The sequence below is a fragment of the Coenobita brevimanus genome, chromosome 57, assembly GCF_032717465.1.
Source record: "Coenobita brevimanus isolate Jiangsu-jjx chromosome 57, ASM3271746v2, whole genome shotgun sequence".
NCBI lineage: Eukaryota > Metazoa > Arthropoda > Malacostraca > Decapoda > Coenobitidae > Coenobita > Coenobita brevimanus.
Genome location: NC_137010.1, coordinates 18262403 through 18286326, shown reverse-complemented (window position 1 = coordinate 18286326; position 23924 = coordinate 18262403). Strand labels below are relative to the sequence as shown.

Here is a 23924-nt window from a genome sequence, read left to right as displayed (position 1 = left end):
TAGGCAGCACTACATCAAGTGAGTGGATGATGGTCGCCACCACCTACCACTACTCGTGGAGTAGATAGGTATACAGTAAATTTAACTTTTTTTTTTCTTTTAATATATATTCTCGCCTCCTACACCTACCCTCCTCTTCGTTAACCCCGTCAATCCGATGGCGTATTTTTCGTTTTATACTTATCTCCAGCCACTTCTTTTCAACCTGAGAGAGACTTCTGGAGCCAGAGAGGTTAGGTAAAAGCCTTAATTTTCCTTTTCACTACGAGAGGTCATTCCTAAGTATAAGGCGTCGAGAGGTGGCGAAAATAAATTATAAGAAGAGGTCACCGTATGGAAGGATTAACGCGTACCGTACTATGTCAGTCAGAAACGAACCAGAGGACTAAATATGTGACTGTATTGTAAGTGACGCTGTAGGCGATATGTATAGGGTGGTCCATATGTAACATTGCACCTCCACTCTGCTAGGTGATTTCTCGTGCGGTGTGCGGACGGCTCAGTCAGTGTTGTCAGTATCTACCCGGTATCATTCATTTATTTTTCACTACCACTGCCACAACCACTCCCACACATGCCAACTGAGCCGTCCCCGCAACACATGAGATATTGCCATTTGAGTTTCCAGTGGAGCGCTATTTGCGGACCACCCCGTATTATGTCTATTACACGTTTATATGCTCGTATGTGTTATTTATTGATATTAAAGCACCGACGTCCATTAGTTCGCACCAACAACGTTCAAGAAGATAAAGAGATGTAATATGCAAAAATAAATAGCGGAGGAAGAGGAACTACGAAGTCTCTTATGCCACATAGTGTGTAGGTCCTGGGTTGAGAGTGGTTTAGTTGTTATTACCAAATTAAGATGTATAAAGATGTACTGGCATGAGGCGCTGTCAAGGTGAAGGTCAGGACGTGTGGTGCGCATTTCCCAGTCCCCAGGTGGCAGATGCAGGTTTACCCTCCTTAAGGCACGCATTCTGGGTGGTATAAGAGGCTTCGTAGCGCCTCTTCCATAGCGATTAATTGGCATATAACACACTGGCATTCTCGTATGTTATATATATATATCGTGTTAATATCAAGATATTGAGGTGTGATGTGCAGAATACATCGCCAAGAAAAGGAAGTGTCCAAGGCCTCATGGAATGCGCTCGTTCATTGCCTGTATTCACGTCGGTTAAGGAAGCTCCCTAACACATCTTCCTGAGAGAATTATTTTGCGAAATTACTCCTTACTGCCCTCTTTTGTGTCATCAAATCAAATACCACCATACTCATCATCGATAACGTAGAAACTGATATATACGCCGGCCGTACCAAAAAATAAAAACGTCAAGGCAGAGGTGTTAAGGAGCTTCCTTGACTGACGAGAATACGGACTAAGGAGCGTAGGCTGTGGACTGGACCTTGGCTGGCATAGCCTCAAACCCCTACACGTAACGAAGAATGTCACTCACTGTTACGGATTTATTTTTCTACTGTGTGTGTGTGTGTGTGTGTGTGTGTGTGTGTGTGTGTGTGTGTGACAAAATGGGCGAGTAGGAGAACAGCCTGATGGACATGCAGCTGAACAACACTACCTACTGTATATCACATTTTACTGTACTTGTAAGCATGTAGGACTGACTATTGTCTTAATGTTCTGTCGCCTTCAGTTGTGAGCGAGTGGAAGCGTCAAGATGGGCGAGGCGGATTACGAGAGCAACATGGCGGACATTGAGATGGACAACGGCACCAACTCCGACTGGCAGGCTAGTTTCAACAACACATTCTGGCGTGAGTAGCCCCAACCTCTGTTTATATCTTTAATCAAACTTTTCACTGCACGATAGCAACCCCAGCCTCTCTTCACACCCTAAGTCAACCTTTTCACTGCATGTTAGTAGCCCCAGCATCTTTTTAGATCTTTAACCAACCCTTCCACCGCTTGCATTCTTCTCGACTAAACATGCAGTATTGTTTTATATTAGCCTGAAAGAAAAGGAGTAAAATATTAACGAAAAATATGCGATGTAGGAGGAAGATGAGAAAAAATATATATTCCTTTACTGATCTTGGTTATATTTTTCTTACTGAACGTCCATTATTACACGCACAAACAGGTAAAGGAAAAATAACTAAAAGAATAAGGATGTATAGGAAGAGGAGGAGAAAGGAGAAAAAAATCTGAATGTATCTCGGTAACAAGCTTTATATCTTGTGGCCAAAATTACACAAACTTCATCATCATCATCATTATCATTATCATGGGCTCTATCCCACCCAAGGATGGGGTGAGGTAGGGTCCAGAGAGGAAGAAAAAACGTGAGAGATTTATAAATATTAAGAGCATGCCAAATTAAGTGGCCCTCACTGTTATCCACTCACAAACAACTAAAGATTAAAGAAACAGTAGAAACAAATGTATAAGATGGGGAGAAAAGGGTATATATATATATATATATATATATATATAGGCACACACGCACACACACACTGATAGCAGACGTCTTATTTACTGTACGCCAGAATTACACACACAAACAGTTAAAGAATCAAGGAGCAAAATAATGGAAAAAAAAAAAAAAAAAAAAGATATAGGAAAAAGTTTCAAGACCAGGATTTTTATGGGCAAGGTGTCCAAAATTTCACATAGACATAATTAAGGAATAAAAGAATAAAGTAACGAAAAGTATACAGGAGAAGAAAACAAGAAATTAGAAATACAAATAAAGAGTTTCTCGCCGAATGCCCAAAATTACACACAACTAGTTGAAAGTAAAGTAGAAGAATTTAAAAAGCATAGAAGGAGGGTGGGCAGGGAAAACAAGGATATAATTTAGGTGTTGGTCCCGAAGCTGTAGTAGAACAAAAAACATAATTATGAGAAGAGAAATAAAATTAGTAGTAGTAGTAGTAGCAGTACTTGTTGTTGTTATTGTAATGCCAGACGTGATTCCAATGGATTGTAGGCCGAAGTTGTCCTGCTACCGATGTCCACCAATCTCCATCCGGAGGACATTGAATAACTGTCCTGTTGCTGTTGCACCACACGGTCATATCAGTGCGACCACATGAAGGCGTCCCTCTCCAGCACCAGGAGAAATAAAAAAAAAAAAAAAGTAGATGTGCAGTATCTTCCTGTGCGTTCGGAGACCAGAATGGAAACTACATAGTCAGTCCTGAAATATGCATGTCATTTTGAAAGAAATACAAAACAGTAATATCCTAACAGTAGTAGTAGTAATTGTGGTCGTAGTAGTAGTAGTAGTAGTGGTGGTGGTGGTGGTAGTAGTAGTAGTGGTAGTAGTAATCAATGGACGAGAGCACATTCTACAACAAGTTTATATCAAAGTGATATCTGCCTTCCTTCCCCAATTTTGTATCTTTTATAAATTTTGAAGGGGGCTGATCCCTAAAAATAATGGCTGACGTTGTTTATATAGTGGAAAACGAACTGATCTGAAGAGTTTCAATGAAATCCATATGCTCGTTTTCCCCAATTTCTTATTGTTTTTATTTTTGGGAAAGTGCTTATCCCTCAAGAACCATTGGAGAGGCACGCTCCCTAAGTACTACATTACGAATGAGAGTCTATTGCACAAAATGTACTAGGATATGAAAGCCATAGCTACCCTCCTTTTGCTATTTCTGATTTTTTTTTTTTTTTTTTTTTTTGTGAAGGGCTGACCCCCTAAAAAGGCATAGTTAGAAAATTGTACATAGTGGAAAACCTTTGGAGCAAGCAGACGAACTCGCCTGGAAAGTTTCATTCAAATCCATCAGGTAGCCTCGGAGGTATGAAGATAAACACACACACACACACACACACACACACACACACACACACACACACACACACACACACACACACACACACACACACACACACACACACACACACACACACACACACACAGAAAAAAGGAAATGAGAACAGTACTAAGGGGGAATTACTCATCATGAAGGGAAGTGAATAACCGAGTTCCACAGGGCTCAGTGCTGGCACCAACTATGTTTTTAGTATATATAAATGACATAGTAACACTGGAAATGGAAGCTATCTAAATATGTTCGAGGATGATGCAGAAATACAAAGGAAAATTACTAACACAGATTCTTGCAGAGAGTTACAAGAAGAATTAAATAAGCTTCATGAATGGAGCAATAAATGGCAAATGGAATTTAATGTGGACAAGTGTCATGTAATTAAGTTTGGTAAAAGTGAGAAAAGACCAGACTGGGATTATAAGTTAGGAAGATCAACTTTACATATATCAGAAAGGGAGAAGGACCTAGGAGTGATTATCAGTAACAGACTATATCCGGCAGACCACATCAGTGAGAAGGTACGTAACATGTATACACTGGTTGCTAATATGAGAATAGTATTCACATGTATAAATGAAGACATGCTAAGAAAATATTAACATCATTCATCGGACCAACCGTGGAATATGCATCAGTAGTCTGGAATCCTTATCTCGAAAATCACCTAGATAAGATTGAAAAAGTACAAACTCAGCTACAAGATGGGTACCAAGCTTAATGGATCTAAAGCTACTAAGAAAGACTAGAAAAAGCTGAATCTACCTACACTACAGGAGAGAAGGAAAAGAGGAGACATGATTATGCTATATAAAAGCATTTCAGGGAAAGAGAAAATAGACATAAATGAATATATAAACTACGGGGAAGCATCAGCAAGAAGACACTGCAAAAAACTACATAAAAAGGGAGGCTATAAAGACGTAAGGAAATTCAGTTTCCCAAATAGGGCAATTAATCAGTGGAATGCACCACCGAATGAAATAGTGTGTGCCAAACCTATTCATAAATTTAAGGATATGTATGATCAAAATGGTTTAATACACGGGACAGTACGAGCTTGACTTATTCCTGTAAAGATACAAATAGGTAAGAACAATTAGGTATGAACACAGGCTGAATCTCACACAGCGATGTACAGTAGGGCTAGTTGCCGAAATGATACCATCACTGCTTCGCAGGATTGATAATTGAAAATTAAACAGGTCTCGGCACCGGGCTTCTCATCTGTTTGCTCAGCCTTTCCCTCTCTCTTTCCTCGTGGCAGATTCGTTGTTTTCATGTGACGTGTGGACCTCCCCGCAACACCTGCTCTTCCAGCTGGCCAACGGCTGCTTCTTCGTCAGCTACCTGGCACCGTCCCAGAACAAAGGACTTCTTTTTATGCACTGCATCCTTATTCTGGGTAAGCTGGGAGGGGGAGGGGGAGATCTTTTTACCCTTCCCCGCCCCAGAGGGGCTTGGGGACGGTTATTGTTTTCACTCGGTTTGTCTGTTTGTCTGTCTGTCTGTCTGTCTGTTAACAACTTAACGTGAAAACTGTAGGTGCGATTTTGACTAAAATTACAAGGATGATGGGCTATGACCTTCTGATCACCTGATTAAATTTTGAGCCAAGGCCCAGGCTGTGGGCCCAAAAAATGTTTTTAAAAATCGTTTTTTCGCCATAACTCCTTTCAGATTCATCAAATTGACATGAAACCAAAACCGAAAGGTGCATCTTTCAAATCTGCGTATTATAACATGCCTCATTACATCAGGGGGATCATCCCCCAGTTGGCGGTAGGAGGGTCAATGTCAGGTGGGTTGGGCCTAAAATTTCAGATGGGCCTAGAATCGTCAATTTTTACCCGATTTACTCCAAATTAGATATGTGACATCTTTGACTAGATATCCTGTTGTGTTTATACGTCAGCACTAAAATGACTGCCGGGGACGGGTTTACTGTGCCTTGGCACCGCTTCTTGTTCTTGTCTTCTCTCTCTCTCTCTCTCTCTCTCTCTCTCTCTCTCTCCGATATTTCCTGGAACTGCATAACAGGTGCAACATTCCGAGACTGCTGGATGTGTATAGTCATTTCAGATATCAAAGCAAATGCACTCTTTCTCCTTTCACAGATATAACAGATTCACTCATTTCAGACAATTGGCAGGTGCACTTAGTCATTTCACAAAGTAAGGAGGTGTGCTGCCTCAGTTCAGTCAGTCAATACACTTTCCCTTTCAAATATTAGCGCCTTGAGTCTGATAACGTATTTTATATTTTATTCTTGCTACCGCCAGACGATTTTATTCAGCCTTGCGGAGACGTCTTGGCAGTGAAAGGCATAATGAAGGATCTGTCTAATCCCAGAGTTCGAAAAGTCCATCTTAAGGTGAAGGAAATCATCTTGAGAAAACATGAATTAAAAAAAAAGTAGGTTACCGAACTATAGGAAGTTAAATAGCGAGTGCAGCATGCCTTACACAGGGGGACAGCGGCAAAAAATACCACCCACGTATTCTGTGCGTGTCGTCAAAGGTGACCGAAGTCCGCATTCTCATCAGTTTAGGAGGCTTCCTAGCATTTTATCCTCTAAAGTTTATTTCTAGCTTTTGAAAGTTAGCGTATTCTTCTGTGTCTCGCTTGGGGGGCGGGGGGAATACGTCCCCAGTATCTCTGCCTGTATGATGCTACTAAAAGAGTCCTTTGTCTCCAATCTTTCTCTCCTTACTGTCCTCTTCATCTCTTCTCTCCACACTCTCTTCTTGTTGCATCTGCAGTATTATATTTCTTCCGAGCTTTATTTTCTCTCAATTCTTATCAGGTTTGACGTTCGGTTTCATGGTATGGATAGTTTAAAGACTTTCCATTGACGGTGAGCTTTCCTCCCGTCCTGGAGGGGTTAAACCCGCCGGCTGTATTAACGTTGACCCTGCCAACGCAGATTCTGTCAGTGCCGACTCTTTCAACGTTGACTCTGCGAACGCCGTCTCTGTCAACGCCGACTCTATCTATAAAATTATCTTGGCAGGGTTCTTGCTGTACTCCACCTGGGCTTGGAATGTGATCTGCGCCCCTGATGTGTTCTCCTGGAATTTCACCTTCATGCTGCTCAACATGGGACAGACACTGTACATTATATACCAGATGCGACCCGTCAAGGTCAACAGGGAGCTGGAAGCCATGTATGAGATGCTATTCCAGCCACTCAATGTAAGCTCATGTATCTCTCTATCTTTCTTTATCTCTGTTCATGTATCTGTCATGCCACTGAGTTGGATGGATTTTATGCTTATACAGTACTCAGGATATTAATTCCCTACCAGGGACATATACAGTCAGAGCTTTAAACATGGAAAATTACATTTATGTTTTCTACTTTTTTATTATTTCCCTTTATCATGACTGACGAGGAGCCTACACTTGATGACACTGTGCACCCTGAGTGGGGCAGCTGTGGAGCCCACCGAGAACGAAACCTCCTCACATAGTCCTGCACCTAGCCTTAAGAAGGACCCTGGACCGTGCCTGGCAAGGCACTGTCTACCACAAGGGGGCGCCAGATCCCTACATATTCTATCCACTGTGCTATACTTGTAGGACGGCTTCACAGAAGCAACTGCTTACCTATGGTCAAAGGGTCCTTATGTACTCTGACAATATTTTGTTTAAACTTTGAGACCAACGAATATTTATACAAAAATATAATTACTAGTGTAATAGCTATGTAATCCCGTGTGGTTGTGTGTTCAGGTGCCGCGGCTGTTGTTCAAGCGGTTGGTGTCTGTGGAATACGCCCAGGTGATGTCACTGCACGCAGGAGAGGCCTACGCCATGCAGAACCTTACACGCACTGACAGGCTGGGGCTACTGCTGTCTGGCAAGGTAAGGACCGTGGAAGTGGTGATGATGATGATATATTGATGATGATGATGATGATGATGATGATGATGATGATGATGACGATTTCGAAAACAGTAATGATTATAAGAATGATGATGAAGATTGCAATGATAATGGCAGTAGTGATATTGTTGATGATGATGATGATGATGGAGGTAGGAAATAGTATAATTGGTGGGATTGATTATGTTCATTAATTTATTTACTGTCTACGAGAGATTCAGCTAGGAAGAGTGGTGGGAGTGGAAAGATTTATGTGTGAGTTGTGGTGACAGTAAAAGGCGATAGAGTGGGAGATGAGGATTGTAGGGTGCAGGGAAGTGTGGGCAGAGGGAGACGATAAAGTGACTGGAGGGGGAAATGGGGTGGAGCTTGGTGTGTGTGTGTGTGTGTGTGTGTGTGTGTGTGTGTGTGAGAGAGAGAGAGAGAGAAGGGGGGGAGGTAGAGGTAGAGGAGTGGCGAGTGGGGGTAAAGTATAGAGACGGAATATTTAAAAGTGGAATATAGTAACAATTTGTAAACTAAAGACCATATTATCTGACATTTTTCTAAGCTGTATAATAGTAATACTCTCTCTCTCTCTCTCTCTCTCTCTCTCTCTCTCTCTCTCGCAGGTGAACGTTATGGCAGACAACCAGTTCCTGCACTCCATCACCGCCATGCAGTTCCTCGACTCCCCGGAATTTGAGTCCTCGCGGGCATCACTCGAAGACAAATTCAAGGTTGGTGCTTAAGAGAGAGCGATGAATCCATACAGTTTTATTTTGTAATTTGGATTGCATTTTTTATTTATGACTGTTACTGTGTCTTTATCTTAGGTTCATTGGCAAGTGCAAATACATATGAAATACAGCAGACTTGTGGCTCACTGGCGTGTCACAAATTTACCTACTTGGGTAAACTAGTTGGACTAAAGGTATTAACTAAGCTATATTCCTGTGCGTACTAGGAGTACTTGGAGCCTGAGGTTAATTCTGCCCAGACACTATTAACTATATACATACATACATACATACATGTATACATACATACCTAGACAAATATATAAGCATGTATGCATACATAAATACATTCATCAGTAAGCTACTGCCATACATCAAAGTGTCACGGAACATATAGAAAACGTTGCCGCTGTAATTTCCCTTCACTGAATTATTATGACAAAGTGCACTAAATTTTTTGCCAATTGCATTTCCTTCCATTTAAGGTAAATAAAAATAAACAAACGATTGAATAAAAGAAATAAATAGAAGTTTCCATATTTAACTATTGGGGCCGCCTCACAAGCCTGGGGCTTGAGGTTTCAGCCTCCTTAGCCTTAGTGTAAAACCGTCCCTGGGTGGATGCATAATTAGGTACTGTATGGTAGATAAAAAAAAAAAAAGGGGGTGTTCCCAACCGTTATTGCCCCCAATATAAAAAAGGCAGGAAAACACAAGAAACGCCGACACACACACACACACACACACACACACACACACACACACATACACACGTATACAATATATATATATATATATATATATATATATATATATATATATATATATATATATATATATATATATATATATACACACACACCTCTGTGTTACAGTGGTAGAGTGTGCGTTTCGCACGCTGGTGAGCGCGGGTTTGCCTCCCGCCAGAGTCGTAAAAACTCTGGAAAGCGTTCACCAAGCCACTTGCTACTTTGCCGGACACAAGGGGTGCTGTGGTTGAACCAGTATCGCATACTAGTATGCTTGCACCCAATCGGCATAAGGCGGGCCGATTACACTTGGTTCACAGACTACACACATATCCAAAGCCACTACAACACTACAGTTACACTTACAAGCACTTCTCACCCTACATACAATCTCTACCAGACAGCCTAAGCCACTGGGTAGAGATACAGTGGCTGTATCGTCCCTGCTTCGGTAGGGATAGGCCGGTCCTGCAGTGGACCTCAACGGCTGATGATGATGATATATATATATATATATATATATATATATATATATATATATATATATATATATATACATACTGTACACACGAGTGTGTGTGATATAGATATTTCTTTCTTTCTGTCCTCTTTCTCTCTCTCCTTTTCTCTCTCACCCTCCCTTCATCTCTCTCAATCACTCCCTCCTTTTTCTCCCTTCATCCATCCCTCTCCATCTCTCCACAGGTGTCCATCATCGCGGCCACGTCGTGTCGCTACGTGTTCTGGCCGCGCACCAGCCTGGAGTACCTCTTCGTTAAGGAGTCCTATCTAGCCACAGTTCTGTCGACCCTCATAGCCAGGGACATCACCACAAAGCTCTATAACATGAACCAGAAGGTGGGTGGTGATGGTTGTTGTGATATTGTGGTGGTTGTAGTCGTGGTAGTTACAGTCTTATCTGACAACTGTTTTGTCCACCCACGTACCCAGGGACATCAGTAAGAAGCTCTATAGCATGAACCAGAAGGCAGGTGACCATGTGAAAAAGGCTTTCTTAAAATTCACCAATGCTTTATATATGTCAAAATTAATTTTAGAATTGTCTTAAGCCTGCACTTCTGAAGTTAGTAGTTGATTTAATTAGGCGTACTTAAAAACATGGGATTTACCATTTGAATCAGGGGTGGGGAACCTTTCTCCTATTAAGGGCCATTAGGATATTTTTAACTTCATTCGCGGACCATACAAAATTATCAACTTAAAATCAACTGTAGCCCAGTACATTATATATATATATATATATATATATATATATATATATATATATATATATATATATATATATATATATATATATCGTTCATGAGTTTATGAAATTGCTTTTATGAATTGCCTCGCGGGCCTGATCAAATGGGCTTGCGGGCCTTATACGGCCCGGAGGCTGGACTTTCCCCACCCCTGATTTCAGTTATAAAAACTGGCTCAGAAATAACAATTGTGTGAAAGACAATGTGTGACCGATTTTTCTTTGGTGATGAGCAGTGCCGCTGTCGCCATACTCAAAGTATGGGAATTAGCCCTGGCAAGCGCCACTAGCTACGACGTGCTTGTTTGATTTTCGCAGAAAGAAAACAACCAAGAGAAAATCACCTCAGCCAAAGTTACAAGTGAAAATACAGTGGCAAAGTGTGACGTTGCATAGAATCTTTGCTTAACCTGCTAGTGCCTATGGTCCTTAAAATGAAAAAAGAAAAAGACAAAACTAGGCATTTTAAGAGAGGAACCCCAAGGTACTGAATTACGACGAACTTCTAGAATGTGGACCGATAGGCGGAGGGCGATACGCTGAGTACCTTTCCATTAACACCCACACACACAGGACATCATTTCCAGCGAAACCTACCGTACTTGACTCAAACACTCTCTGCTGGCACGAACACGTTCCACACCTTAATGTGGACACCAGTCATCTTGTATCTTTAAGTTCAAAATTTCCACAAAACTGCACGATTAGAGGTCGCCCCAGTTTACACCCCCCACCCACCCACCATCTGTCCTGAGACGCAAACTTTGATTGTGTTTAAGTGGGCTCGCTCGTTCACTGGAGGAATTACCAGGATTTTCGAACTTCCCGAGAGCAAAATTTTCCCATATGTTCGGAAATATCACATGATTCCTAATCCCTTCTGCCTGGGAAGTTGTTTTTAATTATTTTTATTTTGCTCTTTACTAGAACTAGAAAAATTTATTCAGCTTAGAAGAGACGTACGGAAGTGGATGATTAAATATGGCCTTAAGTAACCCCTTCAGTACCATAGATTGTTCCTAAGTTGAATAAAGAGTGGCAAGAGTTATTTTTCAAAATAATTCGGATTAAAAAAATAAATTACCATACTCTTAAATTTTGCTAAGTCTTGAGTGACCTTAACCTGACCTAATAGTCTGGCAATATATCCTCAAAATGTCAAAATTTTTGCTGAAGTCTTCGTCTTAGAAGTCTTAAAATGCCCCTTTATCATTGCATTTATTTCCCAACAATTTCTCAACAATTCCTGACTATCTGGAACCCTAAATTTATCATGGAAATATACTCGTAAGTTTCTGCTGGAATAAAGTAGTTTGATTTTTCCCGGAATTCTCAAAATTATCCAGTGCCGTACATATATCTGTCCATTACCCTGAAACTTTGTGTGATGTCCAAAAATTTCTTGGCGCATCAGAGAGGGAAAAAAAATGCTTTCAGTACAATTACTGTACTTTGTTCTGTAGTCTTGCTACCGCAAGAGGGTTTTATTCAGGACAGGAGAAATCCCCTCATGGGGAAGGGTTTATAAAATTTCTTTAAGCTTTTTAGTACGATGAAGCCATATATTTAATCATTATTTATTAATTTTGCTTCTAGCTTACGCATTTATTTAGCATAGGAAAAAAAAAAACTTTCAGGAACTGTTCATGTAAAATTGCACGATGTGTGCTGACACTAACAGATGATGGCGTCGTCGTTCAGAAAGGGTTAAAAGTTCAGGTTGTAAAAGTGGTCCATATAGTAACCTCTTCAGCCCGATGACGTAATTCATCTTAATCAGACTACCACCAGACAGTTGTTCTCAGGAGAGATTTTTCCTACTGGAGAGGATAAATATGTAGCTTTAATTTTCTTTACCTTGCAAGAAGGCTTTCCAGAGCTGAAAAAAACTAAAAATATTTTATAATATGGAAGACGTACACCATTATTTTGTGGGTCCGGCTTTTAACAGATCGTGACAGAGAAGGGGTCACACCTAGACATCCGGCTGCCCTCCCTCACCTCGTCCCTCTCTTCCTCGTGTGGGGGCGACGGCTCACTCCGCTCACCGGCCAGATACTCTCTCAGGTATGTGGTGTCATTAACGTAGGTGGTGTCATAGGCGGTATCATATTGGTTGTGTTTTGCAGGTGGTGTTATAGAGCTGGTGTTATGGAGTTGTTATATAGGTGCTGTCATAGATGATGTTATGTAGGTGGTGTCATATAGAGATGTTATATTCAAGGTATGTGCCATAGATGGTGTCATATTGGGGTTGTCATATAGGTGGTGTCATATAGGGTGTCACATAGGTGGAGTTATGTAGGCGCTGTGTAGGTGGTGTCATGTAGAGGTGTTGTGAAGGGAATTATATAGGTAGTGTCGTAAAGGGTGTGTTATACTGTATAGGTGATGTCATACAGAGGATGTTATATAGATGATGTTTTATGTTTATTCATTTACGAGTACACAGAGAGTAGGCCAGCATGCTCTCATAATACCTCTACCTTCAACTGTCTACACCACACTACATGCACATAACATATCACACCTTCTATGCACTCTCTTTAGTAATGGGCGCTGCAATGTTACTATCAAATGAGGTGGTACCTCGGATTGCCACCACCGGCAGGGTAGGGCTGGCGGCACGGTGTCCTCCCTGTCGCCATCAAGCGACTGTGCCGGCAGCAACTGTTGCTATCTCCGGTAATGCTCGTCAGCGAAGAGGTGAAAGTGCGGCCTTATTCTTCACCAACATCCGCAGCCTTACCACAGATTTGAACTCAGTTCATTTTTTCCTTCAGTCCATATCCCCTTTGGCCCTTTTCCTCACAGAACCACAAATCTCACCCTCTACTGATATATCCCCATTTTGTTTTCCCGGTTACCATCTCCTTACAAACTTCCGTAACAAGGGCGGCACCTGTTGTTATATCAGATCCTAATATGCAGTTGACACTATTTTAAACTTCATTTCATCCAGTTTTGATTACTCATTATATAAACTAATTTGTCAAAATATTACCAAACATATTTGTGTAGTTTTTCGATTCCCCAGTGCTTCTTCGGAACCCAGTGTATTTGATTCCATATCCACACAATTGAGTAACCTTAACCTTGCCCTTAGCACCGAAATTACCATTTTGGGTGATTTTAACATACATAATGTTGAATGGTTATTGCATTCTGCCAGGACTGACGATGCTGGTCTAGAGTGCGAGCTGTTTGCAGAATCGTTTAACCTCACCCAGCTGGTAAAGCACCCAACCAAAATACCTGATAATCCTGACCTTAATGCCCATCTCTTGGATTTATTCTTGACAAATAATCCACATCAATACAGGATAGAGGTACTGTCACCACTTGGATCCTCTGACCACAATCTCATCAAAGTCTCATTAGTTAACCCCCCCACACCTCCCCGTTCTGAACCTGTCAGGGTGACCCAATGGCACTTTGATTGGGCAAACTGGGATGGATTCAGAAATTATCTTGCTGACATTCCATGGCAGTCTTTCTTCTCTAGTGATCCCAATTCTACCCAGTCCCACATTTGCGACTTAATACTAGCTGGTATGGATTTATTCATACCAAGTCAACAGTTCACTAAAAGATCGAACTCTCCAAAATGGTTTGATGGCAACTGTGCCAGAGCAACAACCCAAAAGTCATTAACATATAACTCTTACTTAAAATAAAAAACCTCTGAATCACCCTCTCAATTTAAAATTGCTAGAAATCATGCAAAAGCTGTATTAAATCTAGTTAATCAAACTTTATTCAAAAGCAAGCATCAAAACTACTTAACAACCCTAATGACGATAGAATATTCTGGTCAACTCTTAATTCTTTCAATAATAACTTTAACAAGTCATCTTCCATTCCCCCACTAAAATCTTCAGATGGCAACGTTACAAATGACCCGCGTGGGAAAGCGGATATTTTTGCCAGTACATTTGCCAGAAACTCTACCATAGACGATACCAGCCAGAATGTCCCGGTACTAGAACTTGACTCTCCCGGAATTACCCCACTTAAAATACAGACAAGATACGTAAAATCCATCCTAGACAACATAGCTCCAGGCCCAGATGGAATTCCATCAATTGTTTTGAAAAAGTGTTCCCCTGGACTTGCCTCTGTTCTAGCTAAATTATTCAGACCATCCATACGTACTTCTTTATTCCCAAATTCATGTAAAGAAGCCAATATCCACCCAATTCCGAAGAGAGGAAGTTCCTCTGACCCCTCTGATTACAGACCAATAGCTGTCACATCTTCTCTTGGTAAGGTATTTGAAACTTTAATTAATAAGCACATTGTTAAACATCTTGAATCCAACAACTTAATTAGTGACAGACAATATGGTTTTCGCCACGAAAGATCCACCATTGACATACTCAGTCTCCTAACTCATACCATCCATCAATCAATTGATATACATGGAGAAACTCATGCAGTATCTCTTGATATGTCTAAAGCTTTCGACAGAGTATGGCACCGTTCCCTGCTGTCCAAACTCCCTTGCTATGTACTAACGTCTTTTGTTCCTTTGATTTCTTCATATCTTAGTGACAGGAAAATAAGAGTAAAAGTAGATGATGTGTATTCCAATTTCCACTCAATTAACGCCAGCGTGCCGTAGGGGTCAGTTCTGGCGCCAACCCTATTCCTGGTTCATATTAATGATCTCTTATCTGTCACCCACAGTCGCATCCACTCATACGCAGATGACCCAACACTACATAGTTCATTCACACTCAGACACCCATTTACAAAGTCTAATATCTCTACCTCTCAACTCAGTACAGCCATCTCCATAAAATAAAACCTATCTACGATCAGTGAATGGGGACAAAACAAGCTTGTCTCTTTTAATGCTAGTAAAACGAAATATATACAGTTTACTAATAGACAGATATTGTCAGATTCGTACATTACCTTCAGTGATACTAATATTCCCATCTCCAAAAGTATTGAAATTCTTGGTGTCTCACTTAACAATGCCCTCAGCTGGACCTCTCATGTTAGATCGCTTGCTAAAATCGCCCCAAAGAAACTTGGATTATTGTACAGAGTCCGTAACTTCTTCGCTGATGAGCAGGTAGCTATAATTTATAAGAGTCATGTGCGCTCTCAGCTTGAATATTGCTCACCCTTGTGGAATGGATGTGGAGAGGTTGCATTAAAACAATAAGGCAAAATTCAGAACAAAGCTGTTAGAATTATTAACAACCCTGCCATTACAAATAAACTACCTCCCCTGCAAGTAAGAAGGAATGTTGCCTCCCTTGCATTATTTTACAGATATTATTTTGGCAAATACTCAGACGAAGTTGCATCCATGATGCCACCTCTCCATGCCTTCCCTCGTGCTACATGGGCATCTGGTAGCGCTCATGACTGGAATGTCACTTAGCCATATTGCAGAACTTCTGCCTATCACAATTCTTTCATTCCCCGAACCGTATCTCTCTGGAACTCGCTTGCCCAGAGTTGTTTCCCTCCAAATTTCAACCCACAGCTGTTCAAGTCCAACTGTTACAGATATTTTATGACCAGAGAACACCAGGAATCTGGTGTATGGATTTTTTTTTTTATTCATTTGTTTTTCCTTCCTCCGTTCTGTTATTATATATATATATATATATATATATATATATATATATATATATATATATATATATATATATATATATATATATGATGTCATATAGAGGTGTTGTGTACCTGTAGGTGGTGTCATATAGGGACTGATATTAGGTGGTATCATATAGGGGTGTTATACAGGTGTTGTTATATAGGTGGTGCCATATAAGGGTGTTAAGTAGGTGGTGTCATATAGGTATGTTACATAGGTGGTGTCATATACTGTAGGTGTGTTACATAGGTGGTGTCATACAGGGGTGTTACATAGGTGGTGTCATATAGGGGTGTTACATAGGTGGTGTCATATAGGGGTGTTACATAGGTGGTGTCATATAGGGGTGTTACATAAGTGGTGTCGTATAGGGGTGTTACATAGGTGGTGTCATATAGAGGTGTTACATAGGTGGTGTCATATAGGGGTGTTACATAGGTGGTGTCAGATAGGGGTATTAGGTGGTGTCATAAAGCGGATGTTATACAGGTGGTGTCATGTAGGTGGTATCATATCTTTATCATCTTCATGTGAGGGCGATGGCTTACTCCCCATTCCTTCCTGTACTCTTTCAAGCACTGTTCGTGGTGCACGGAGAAAACCAGTTGTAGGCCCTAATACCTTCACTGCAGCCCCACATAGTGTTTTGTTCTGGCTGGCTCCAGGCATTTTCATTTAGGATACCCCTATCACTCATTTGGTTCAGTTTGTATGTGGAGTGTGTTGCAAAAGTTCTTCAATTACTTGTTTTTTTGTAGCCACTGGCGGAAAATGCATTATACAATACCCCACTTACCGTTACCCATACTGTAGACCCCAGGCATTAACTGGAATAACATACTTCCTTTACGCAGAGTATAATATGTCATTTTGCGATGCTTAAGGGTCAAGGGAATCAACAGAGTGACCCCTGGCTGTTGCTAAGCGTCAACACACCTCTATATCTCACACAAGCAGCAGTGAGGCGTAGGCCTAAGGGAGGCTGCCTCATCATTCCCAAACCAAGGTGAATTCCAACCCACGATGAGTGCTGGAATGGCCATGAACTGCCACATAGAAGTCAACTTTTCACACTTAGTCATTGTGCCACGGTCAACAACAAACACACTGAGAGAGAGAGAGAGAGAGAGAGAGAGAGAGAGAGAGAGAGAGAGAGAGAGAGAGAGAGAGAGAGAGAGAGAGAGAGAGAGAGAGAGAGAGAGAGAGAGTTATGGTTTCACAGGGTATATTTTGTCCATAAACGTATACTAATATGTCATCGTTCCTACCCAAATCCACTATAATGTCCTTGGCCTTGGGGCATGTAGTAGCATACCGGTACTTAAATTAACCCGAGAATTTAATATGATCAGGTAAGAACCAGCTTTATCTAATAATCAGGAGCGCTCAGCCTGGGATAAATTTCCCCAAGTGCTTTGGATTTTCGTGTAATGCTGTGTGGTAATAGAAAGCAAGTAAAAAAAAGGAAGACATTTTCATGTACACACACACACACACACACACACACACACACACACACACACACACACACACACATTTATAAATATATATGTAATTGTCTTAATATTTTGAAGTAAAATTCAAACTTACCTACTAAGCGTCAAATAACCTTCAGTTACACATAAGCTAGTGCTGCTCGTAATGGATGAGGACAGCTGTGGAAGGTAGGGTAATCAGCAAAAAATTAAAGCCTGCCAACATTGCCAAGGGAATACAGGATGATCTTCACAGTTACAGGTCACTGACATACTTTTGTACAAACTGCCATTATGGTTAATGAACATACAAAGGATCCCTGAACTTGCGTGTGTACTCCTAGGGGTTGACTTTTAACCCATAAAAGCTGCCGGCCTGTCAGCGCCAGGGTTCGAACCCTGGTGTGGGCAGCTGGCATCATTTAACTCAGATGTCTATCCACTCTTCATGGGTTGGTAGGTAAAATGAGTATCTAGGGTAACACATACGGGATGTAACTATGATAACCTGAGTGATGCAGTGGCCTTATATCCCAGAATATTGGATGAATACCGAGCCACAGACTCAAAGGTTTATGTTACGGAGACGAGCACCGTGGCTAAGCGTCTCATGGCATCTACCCTCAGCATTACCTGTACCTTTTACCCATAAGACCCTTTAAAAGGCTTAAATAAAAAAGAAAAAGGTGAGTGGGAGTATTTTACCAAGGAACAATTATACCAAATTCTGAAATGTATTGGTACAGTGAAGGGATGGCACCAAACTGGGAAGCCTTTGGAACAAGAGAGAATGGAGCTAAGACTGTAGGTCTCCACCATAGTATGGAAACTTAATGATGGCAATTCCTCATTCTACAATACGGTAACAAGTCTTTCTCTTCCCATCTTCCAGATCGGGTGTGGGAGGCGGCGGCGGTGGAGGTGGTGGCGGCGGTGGGGGTGGTCTGGGTGGAGGTGGTGGCTGTGATGGTGGCAGTGGTAGCAGTGCTGGTGGTGGTGGTGGGGGTGTGGGTGGGGGTGGAGGGGGTGGAGGGGTGTGTGGGGGCGGTCTAGCGTCATCTCTGGCAGGTGTGGCCAACCTCGGCATACCCAGCAAACATTCCAGACTCGGGTATACAATTCTTCCTACATCAGCGCCAAGTGAGTATACTGTTCATTATTAATATTTTCATTCCCAGTACTTTTTTTTTTTTACTGGCTAACGAACAAATGATTTCATAAACTTGCAAAAGATTTATTACTGGGCTGGTTAATGATGGTTGTTAAAAACCTACATCAACACCAAGAGGATACTCTTTGTTGTTAAAGCTGTCTTTTGTAACATTTACTTCAGTCCCATGGAGTATTATTTTATTCTCCCCCCCCCCCGACGATTGTATGTAGCTTTGTGGGTACTTTTTGTATTGGAAGAGTTACATATAACCTCCATTCACTCTTTCACTATTAGGGAACTCTCTTAAACAGAGTAAATTTGTATATAACATAATATTCTCGCCTAACAAAGATCCCCAACCCCTTTTAGCCCAGTTGATGGCCAAGTGTAGTTAGACAGAGGGTTGGTTTGACTAGTAGGCTAAACATGGAGAGTCATCCCTACCTCATATTTAAAGGTTATCAGATTTCATGGAACTACGACTATTCAAGTAATGGGAATGGCTCAGTTCTGTCAGATGAAAATAAATTGACTGTAGTACTGATCTGATATTCAAAACCTTGATTCATGAAGTGGGGGCTGCAGTTTTTTTACTTTATAATTTATTGATTTTCTGTTGAAGTTACACATCTTCAATCCGAAATTCCGGGTAGTTTTCAGAGTTCCATTAAAGTTATCGATTGATGTATTAATTCGTTCAGCATGATGACGTATGATTTCCATTTATGATTGCCACCTGTCAACGATTATATTGGTTACTTAAAGCATTACAGGTATTAAGAGGTAAGGACCTTTATTTTCTTGACATGAAGATAAAGACCCTTACACTTAATGATGCATTAATTAACCACTTTGTCATACATTTGCACTTATAACAGTGGTTATATTTAAATTCGGAAAGACATCTCGCACTGAGGGAGCTAATGAATGCTGTATGTCTGACCCTTCCAGTAAAACAAAAAAAAGTAAGCTATAAATCGCTTGGAGATAGCAAGAATAAAACGGAAAAAAACATATTCCAACGAAAGGCTTACACCTGCTACCGCAAAACAAGAATGGGTGTTATGCTCTAAGCGGCGCGCGCGCATCAAAAAAACGTAATCTTTATTTGATTTTAATAAAAAAAATAGTGCAAGGGGTGAGCACCAGCTAGTAAGTAAACCTGACGTTTTTAGAACAATAAATCAGAGGTCAAGGTCACAGGGCTTGGTCAAACGTTGACAAAGCAGAATCAGTCTTTTCTTTCCACTATCCACCCTGAAAAAAAAAAAAAAAAAGTAGTTGAGCAGCTTTCATCCAATTTAGATCGAACTTGGAGGAAGAGTTAAGGGTAAGATAAGAATAAAGCGATATAGTTCTGAGAACAATTTAGTCAGTGGTCAGTGTCACAGGGCAAGGCCAAAGTTCAGTCAGTGTGTGGATTGGTTAATAAAATAACTCATCTGATTTAAAACAAATATGTTGGAAGGGTTGAGGTTTAGCTACAGTATGGCGTAAGCCTATTTTTTTTTTTTTTTTTTTAACAATAGGTCACAGCGCAAGGTCAACTTAAACAGTTTTATCAGATGTGAACCAAATTTTGTGGAAGGATTGATGATAAGAATAAAAGTATTATACTTTGAGAACAGTCAGTCAGAGGTCGGTCAGGAGAAAGATCAAAAACCAAGGCCAACAAGGCAAGATCAACCCAAACAATTTTTATATTATTTGTGTCAAATTTCGTGGAAGTGTTAAGGAAGGCAAGAACACAGGGATTCAGGTTTAAGAACAATCAGTCAAAGGTCAAGGTCACAGTGTAAGTCAAAGCTCGACCCTTGTGTCTGTGTGTGAACAAAATAACCAATACAGTTTTGATCTGATTTGGATCAAACTTGGTGGATGAACTGAGGATCACCCAGGAGGCTGATTTTTTTTTTTTTTTTTTTTAGAACAACAGATCAAAGGTCAAGGTTACATGACAAGGTCAACCTAAACAGTCTTTCCGACGTAGGCTGAAGTTTGTAGAGGGGTTCAGGTTAAAACAAAGATAAGGATTCAATTTTGAGAAGTCAAAAGTCAATTTCACCGAAAAGAACAAAGGTTAAGGTCACTGGGCAAAGTTAAAGTTTTGATCTGATTTGAACAAAGTTGATGGAAGTGTTAAGAGTTAGACAAGAATGACAACTCCATTTTGAGAGTAATCTGTCGAAGATCAAGGTCAAAGGGTAAAGTCAAACATTCGGTCCTTAGTCGTAGGTGTTACAATCTTTGAGTGCTCTTAATTGTGTCATATGAAAGTCGTTGATTTTTGTTTTCTAAAGCTGTCCATCCTCATCTCGGTGTTTTTGTTAAGCTCTTCGCTTCCCAGTAAAAGTCGACTTTTCTGTTGGTTTCCATTATTGAAAAATTAAGTTATTTTTGCATTTTGACCCCATCGCATTGGATGTGCAGTTGCGGACATTTAATGCTGATACACATCATTTCGATGAATTACGAAACAATGAACCCTGTGATGCAACTGCAATAGCAAACCAGGAGAGAGAGAGAGAGAGAGAGAGAGAATTTGACACAAATTCACCGCATTCCAATTTTTCTCATTAACACACTACATTTCCTCACCGATTCAATTTACTTTTCCTTCCCAGGATACGAGGGTCGTGAACGGCTGGACCTGGGCTACCGGGAGGGTAGGGGTGCGTACCGGGAGAACGGCTATTTACCGAACGGCCGACCGGAGATGACGCCACTCACCGAACTGCCCTCCACAGACTCCCTCACCGACGCCAGCCACGATATACAAAACTGGCTGGAAGATTCCTCACGTTATACTAATCGCTAATTATGTTTTGTACCTTTCTTATATGGTATGGCTCGTGAAAAGTATGGCGGGGAAAATATATATATATATATATATATATATATATATATATATATATATATATATATATATATATATATATATATATATATATATATATATATATATATATATATATATATATATATATATATATATATATATATTGGATATTGAAGGATTCAGCAAGCTAAGCCACTCGTTTTCGTTGCGTCATCATGAGAGAGAGAGAGAGAAAACCTAGACGACATCATTAACCGACCTGCCCTCCTAAGACTCCCTCACCGAAGTCAGCCACGACATATAGAACTGACTGGAAGATTCCTCACGTTATACCAATGGCTGAGTATATTCTGTACTGATGTTGTATGTTATGGTAGGTGAATAACGTATCTGGAAAATTCCCGCCATTTTTTAGAAAGATCGGGATTTATAGGATTCGGTGTGTTGAACTACTCTTTGTATTTACGTCATATGCCACATTACATACCTTGATATGCTTGTGTGTGTGTGTGTGTGTGTGTGTGTGTGTGTGTGTGTGTGTGTGTGTGTGTGTGTGAGAGAGAGAGAGAGAGAGAGAGAGAGAGAGAGAGAGAGAGAGCGTTTGATACTTTACAGTATAGTAATGGTATTCTTCTCTGCATTTTTTTTAATAAGTTACCACCGTTATGTGTATGCATATTCAGTGCCCATATTTTTCACCCTATCATATATAGAACATAAGTTCAGCCTGCAACCTGTTAGTTTGATAATTAAGGGAAAATGACCTTATGTAATTATTTACAACGATATTTTTACCACTAATTACGTATTCGTTTACTACGATATGAATTGACAATGAAAGAGAGAGAGAGAGAGAGAGTAGTCTCATTGTCATACTGTACCACAGGCCTGACTAGCTTTGCCAGTTAAGGAACAAGGCTGCCGCTGGTACACAAAACTCCACAAATTGCTAGGAATAATGCTGAAAATTATTAGAATATCGCTGAAATATGGATGAAATCGATAGGAGCTGTCAAAATTTGTGGCTAAATAAAAGTAAACACGTCTAGATCCGATGTAAGCGCTAAATTGGCATCCATTTGCTTACAGTGCCATGATCATGCCAGAATTCTCCTAAAAGCCTTGTTCCATGGTCACATTGATTAAAATTTCAAGATGTGACTGGACGTTTTTCGATCAGAATCACTGTAATACCACCTGAGTCACATGTTGGTCGACAACCTGAACTACGTTAGTCTAACCTTGGCTCCCTGCAGCTGGTACGCGTAACAGGGAACAGTTTTTACCCGACTTTCATTATAGATAAGATGTAAACATATATTTACTATGCCTTATAATTATATACACAAGTAATATGCTACACTTTCTACAAATGGAAACACCCCTATATATGAATTATGTATGCTCAAATACATATAAATATAACTTGTCCATCCCATACGCACATGTACGTCAATTATGTAACTGTATTTTTGTTATTAATTTGTCCATATAAGTGTATTATTATCCTTAACGGAGGTTGAAGGGGGGCGGAAGGAAAGATCGTAGTTAAAAAAAAAAAATACTACTGTGTTTGTTGTTGCTGTTACTATTACTACTACTACGACTATTACTGCTGCCGCTGCTGCTGCAGTACTTTTTTTTTTTTTTTTAATAAACGTACAAACTACAAAACCTCTCCTTCATGTACCCGGGTTCCAAGCACTACTGATACGATTTGACTCGGCTGAGCAAAATCATAGGGTATTGGCCTAAAATACTAAGATATACGTGCGTCCATGGCAAGTAAAAGGGTTCCGAGGGAATAATATCTGACTACCAGGGTTTCTGAGCTGAACAAAATCGTTTGATGAGTGAATAAAAACTATGGTAACCAACGGCGTCTCTAGAAAGGAAAGACTCCAAAGGTATATTTTTCTACCCCTCCATAATGGGGTTTTCTCCTTAACTGAATAATATTGTTTGGTGTTTAATATATATATATATATATATATATATATATATATATATAAATGTCTAATTCAACAAGGTAATGGACATTGCTGCTAACTTCTTTACCATGACGTTGGTTTCCAAAGCTGCATAAATTCGTCTGGTAAAAGCATGAAAAAAGCTATGTCATCGTATTAAGTGGGTGACTTTTGACTGCTTGTATTCTTTTCAGGTGAGCCAAATCGTCTTGTGTTGGCCTGATTACTATACAGACGTGTCTTTATACTTTGGCTAAGTAAACAAGAAATGAAAAACAAGAGATGCACATTCCTTTTTTTTTTTTTTTTTTTTATCGAGGCGAAGATGCACTTGACAGGTTGGTGATAACTGGCTGAATGCAACATTGCTTCATAATCTCTTTACTCGTTAGTACTATTAATTAACAACATATATCTGAAGGGAACACTTT

General features: G+C 40.3%; 1 protein-coding gene across 1 annotated transcript; it reads left to right on the top strand.

The window, feature by feature from the left end:
- Window positions 1-1683: 1683 nt before the first annotated feature.
- LOC145402299 (popeye domain-containing protein 3-like) lies at window positions 1684-21558 on the top strand. The gene is made up of 9 exons (XM_080274438.1): window positions 1684-1782; window positions 5081-5218; window positions 6827-7008; window positions 7549-7680; window positions 8313-8420; window positions 9875-10027; window positions 12388-12503; window positions 18424-18671; window positions 21309-21558. The coding sequence occupies exons 1-9, from the start codon at window positions 1686-1688 to the stop codon at window positions 21500-21502; spliced, it is 1368 nt and encodes a 455-aa protein (XP_080130564.1). The 5' UTR covers window positions 1684-1685; the 3' UTR covers window positions 21503-21558.
- The last annotated feature ends 2366 nt before the right edge of the window (window positions 21559-23924 follow it).

What these genes read in the sequence shown, in the direction of transcription:
- LOC145402299 (XM_080274438.1), top strand. Translation starts at nt 1,686, where the DNA reads ATGGGCGAGGCGGATTACGAGAGCAACATGGCGGACATTGAGATGGAC. An exon ending in CACTCGAAGACAAATTCAAG is followed by an intron (nt 8,421 to 9,874) that starts GTTGGTGCTTAA and finishes ATCTCTCCACAG; the next exon opens with GTGTCCATCATCGCGGCCAC. An exon ending in CCGGCCAGATACTCTCTCAG is followed by an intron (nt 12,504 to 18,423) that starts GTATGTGGTGTC and finishes CCCATCTTCCAG; the next exon opens with ATCGGGTGTGGGAGGCGGCG.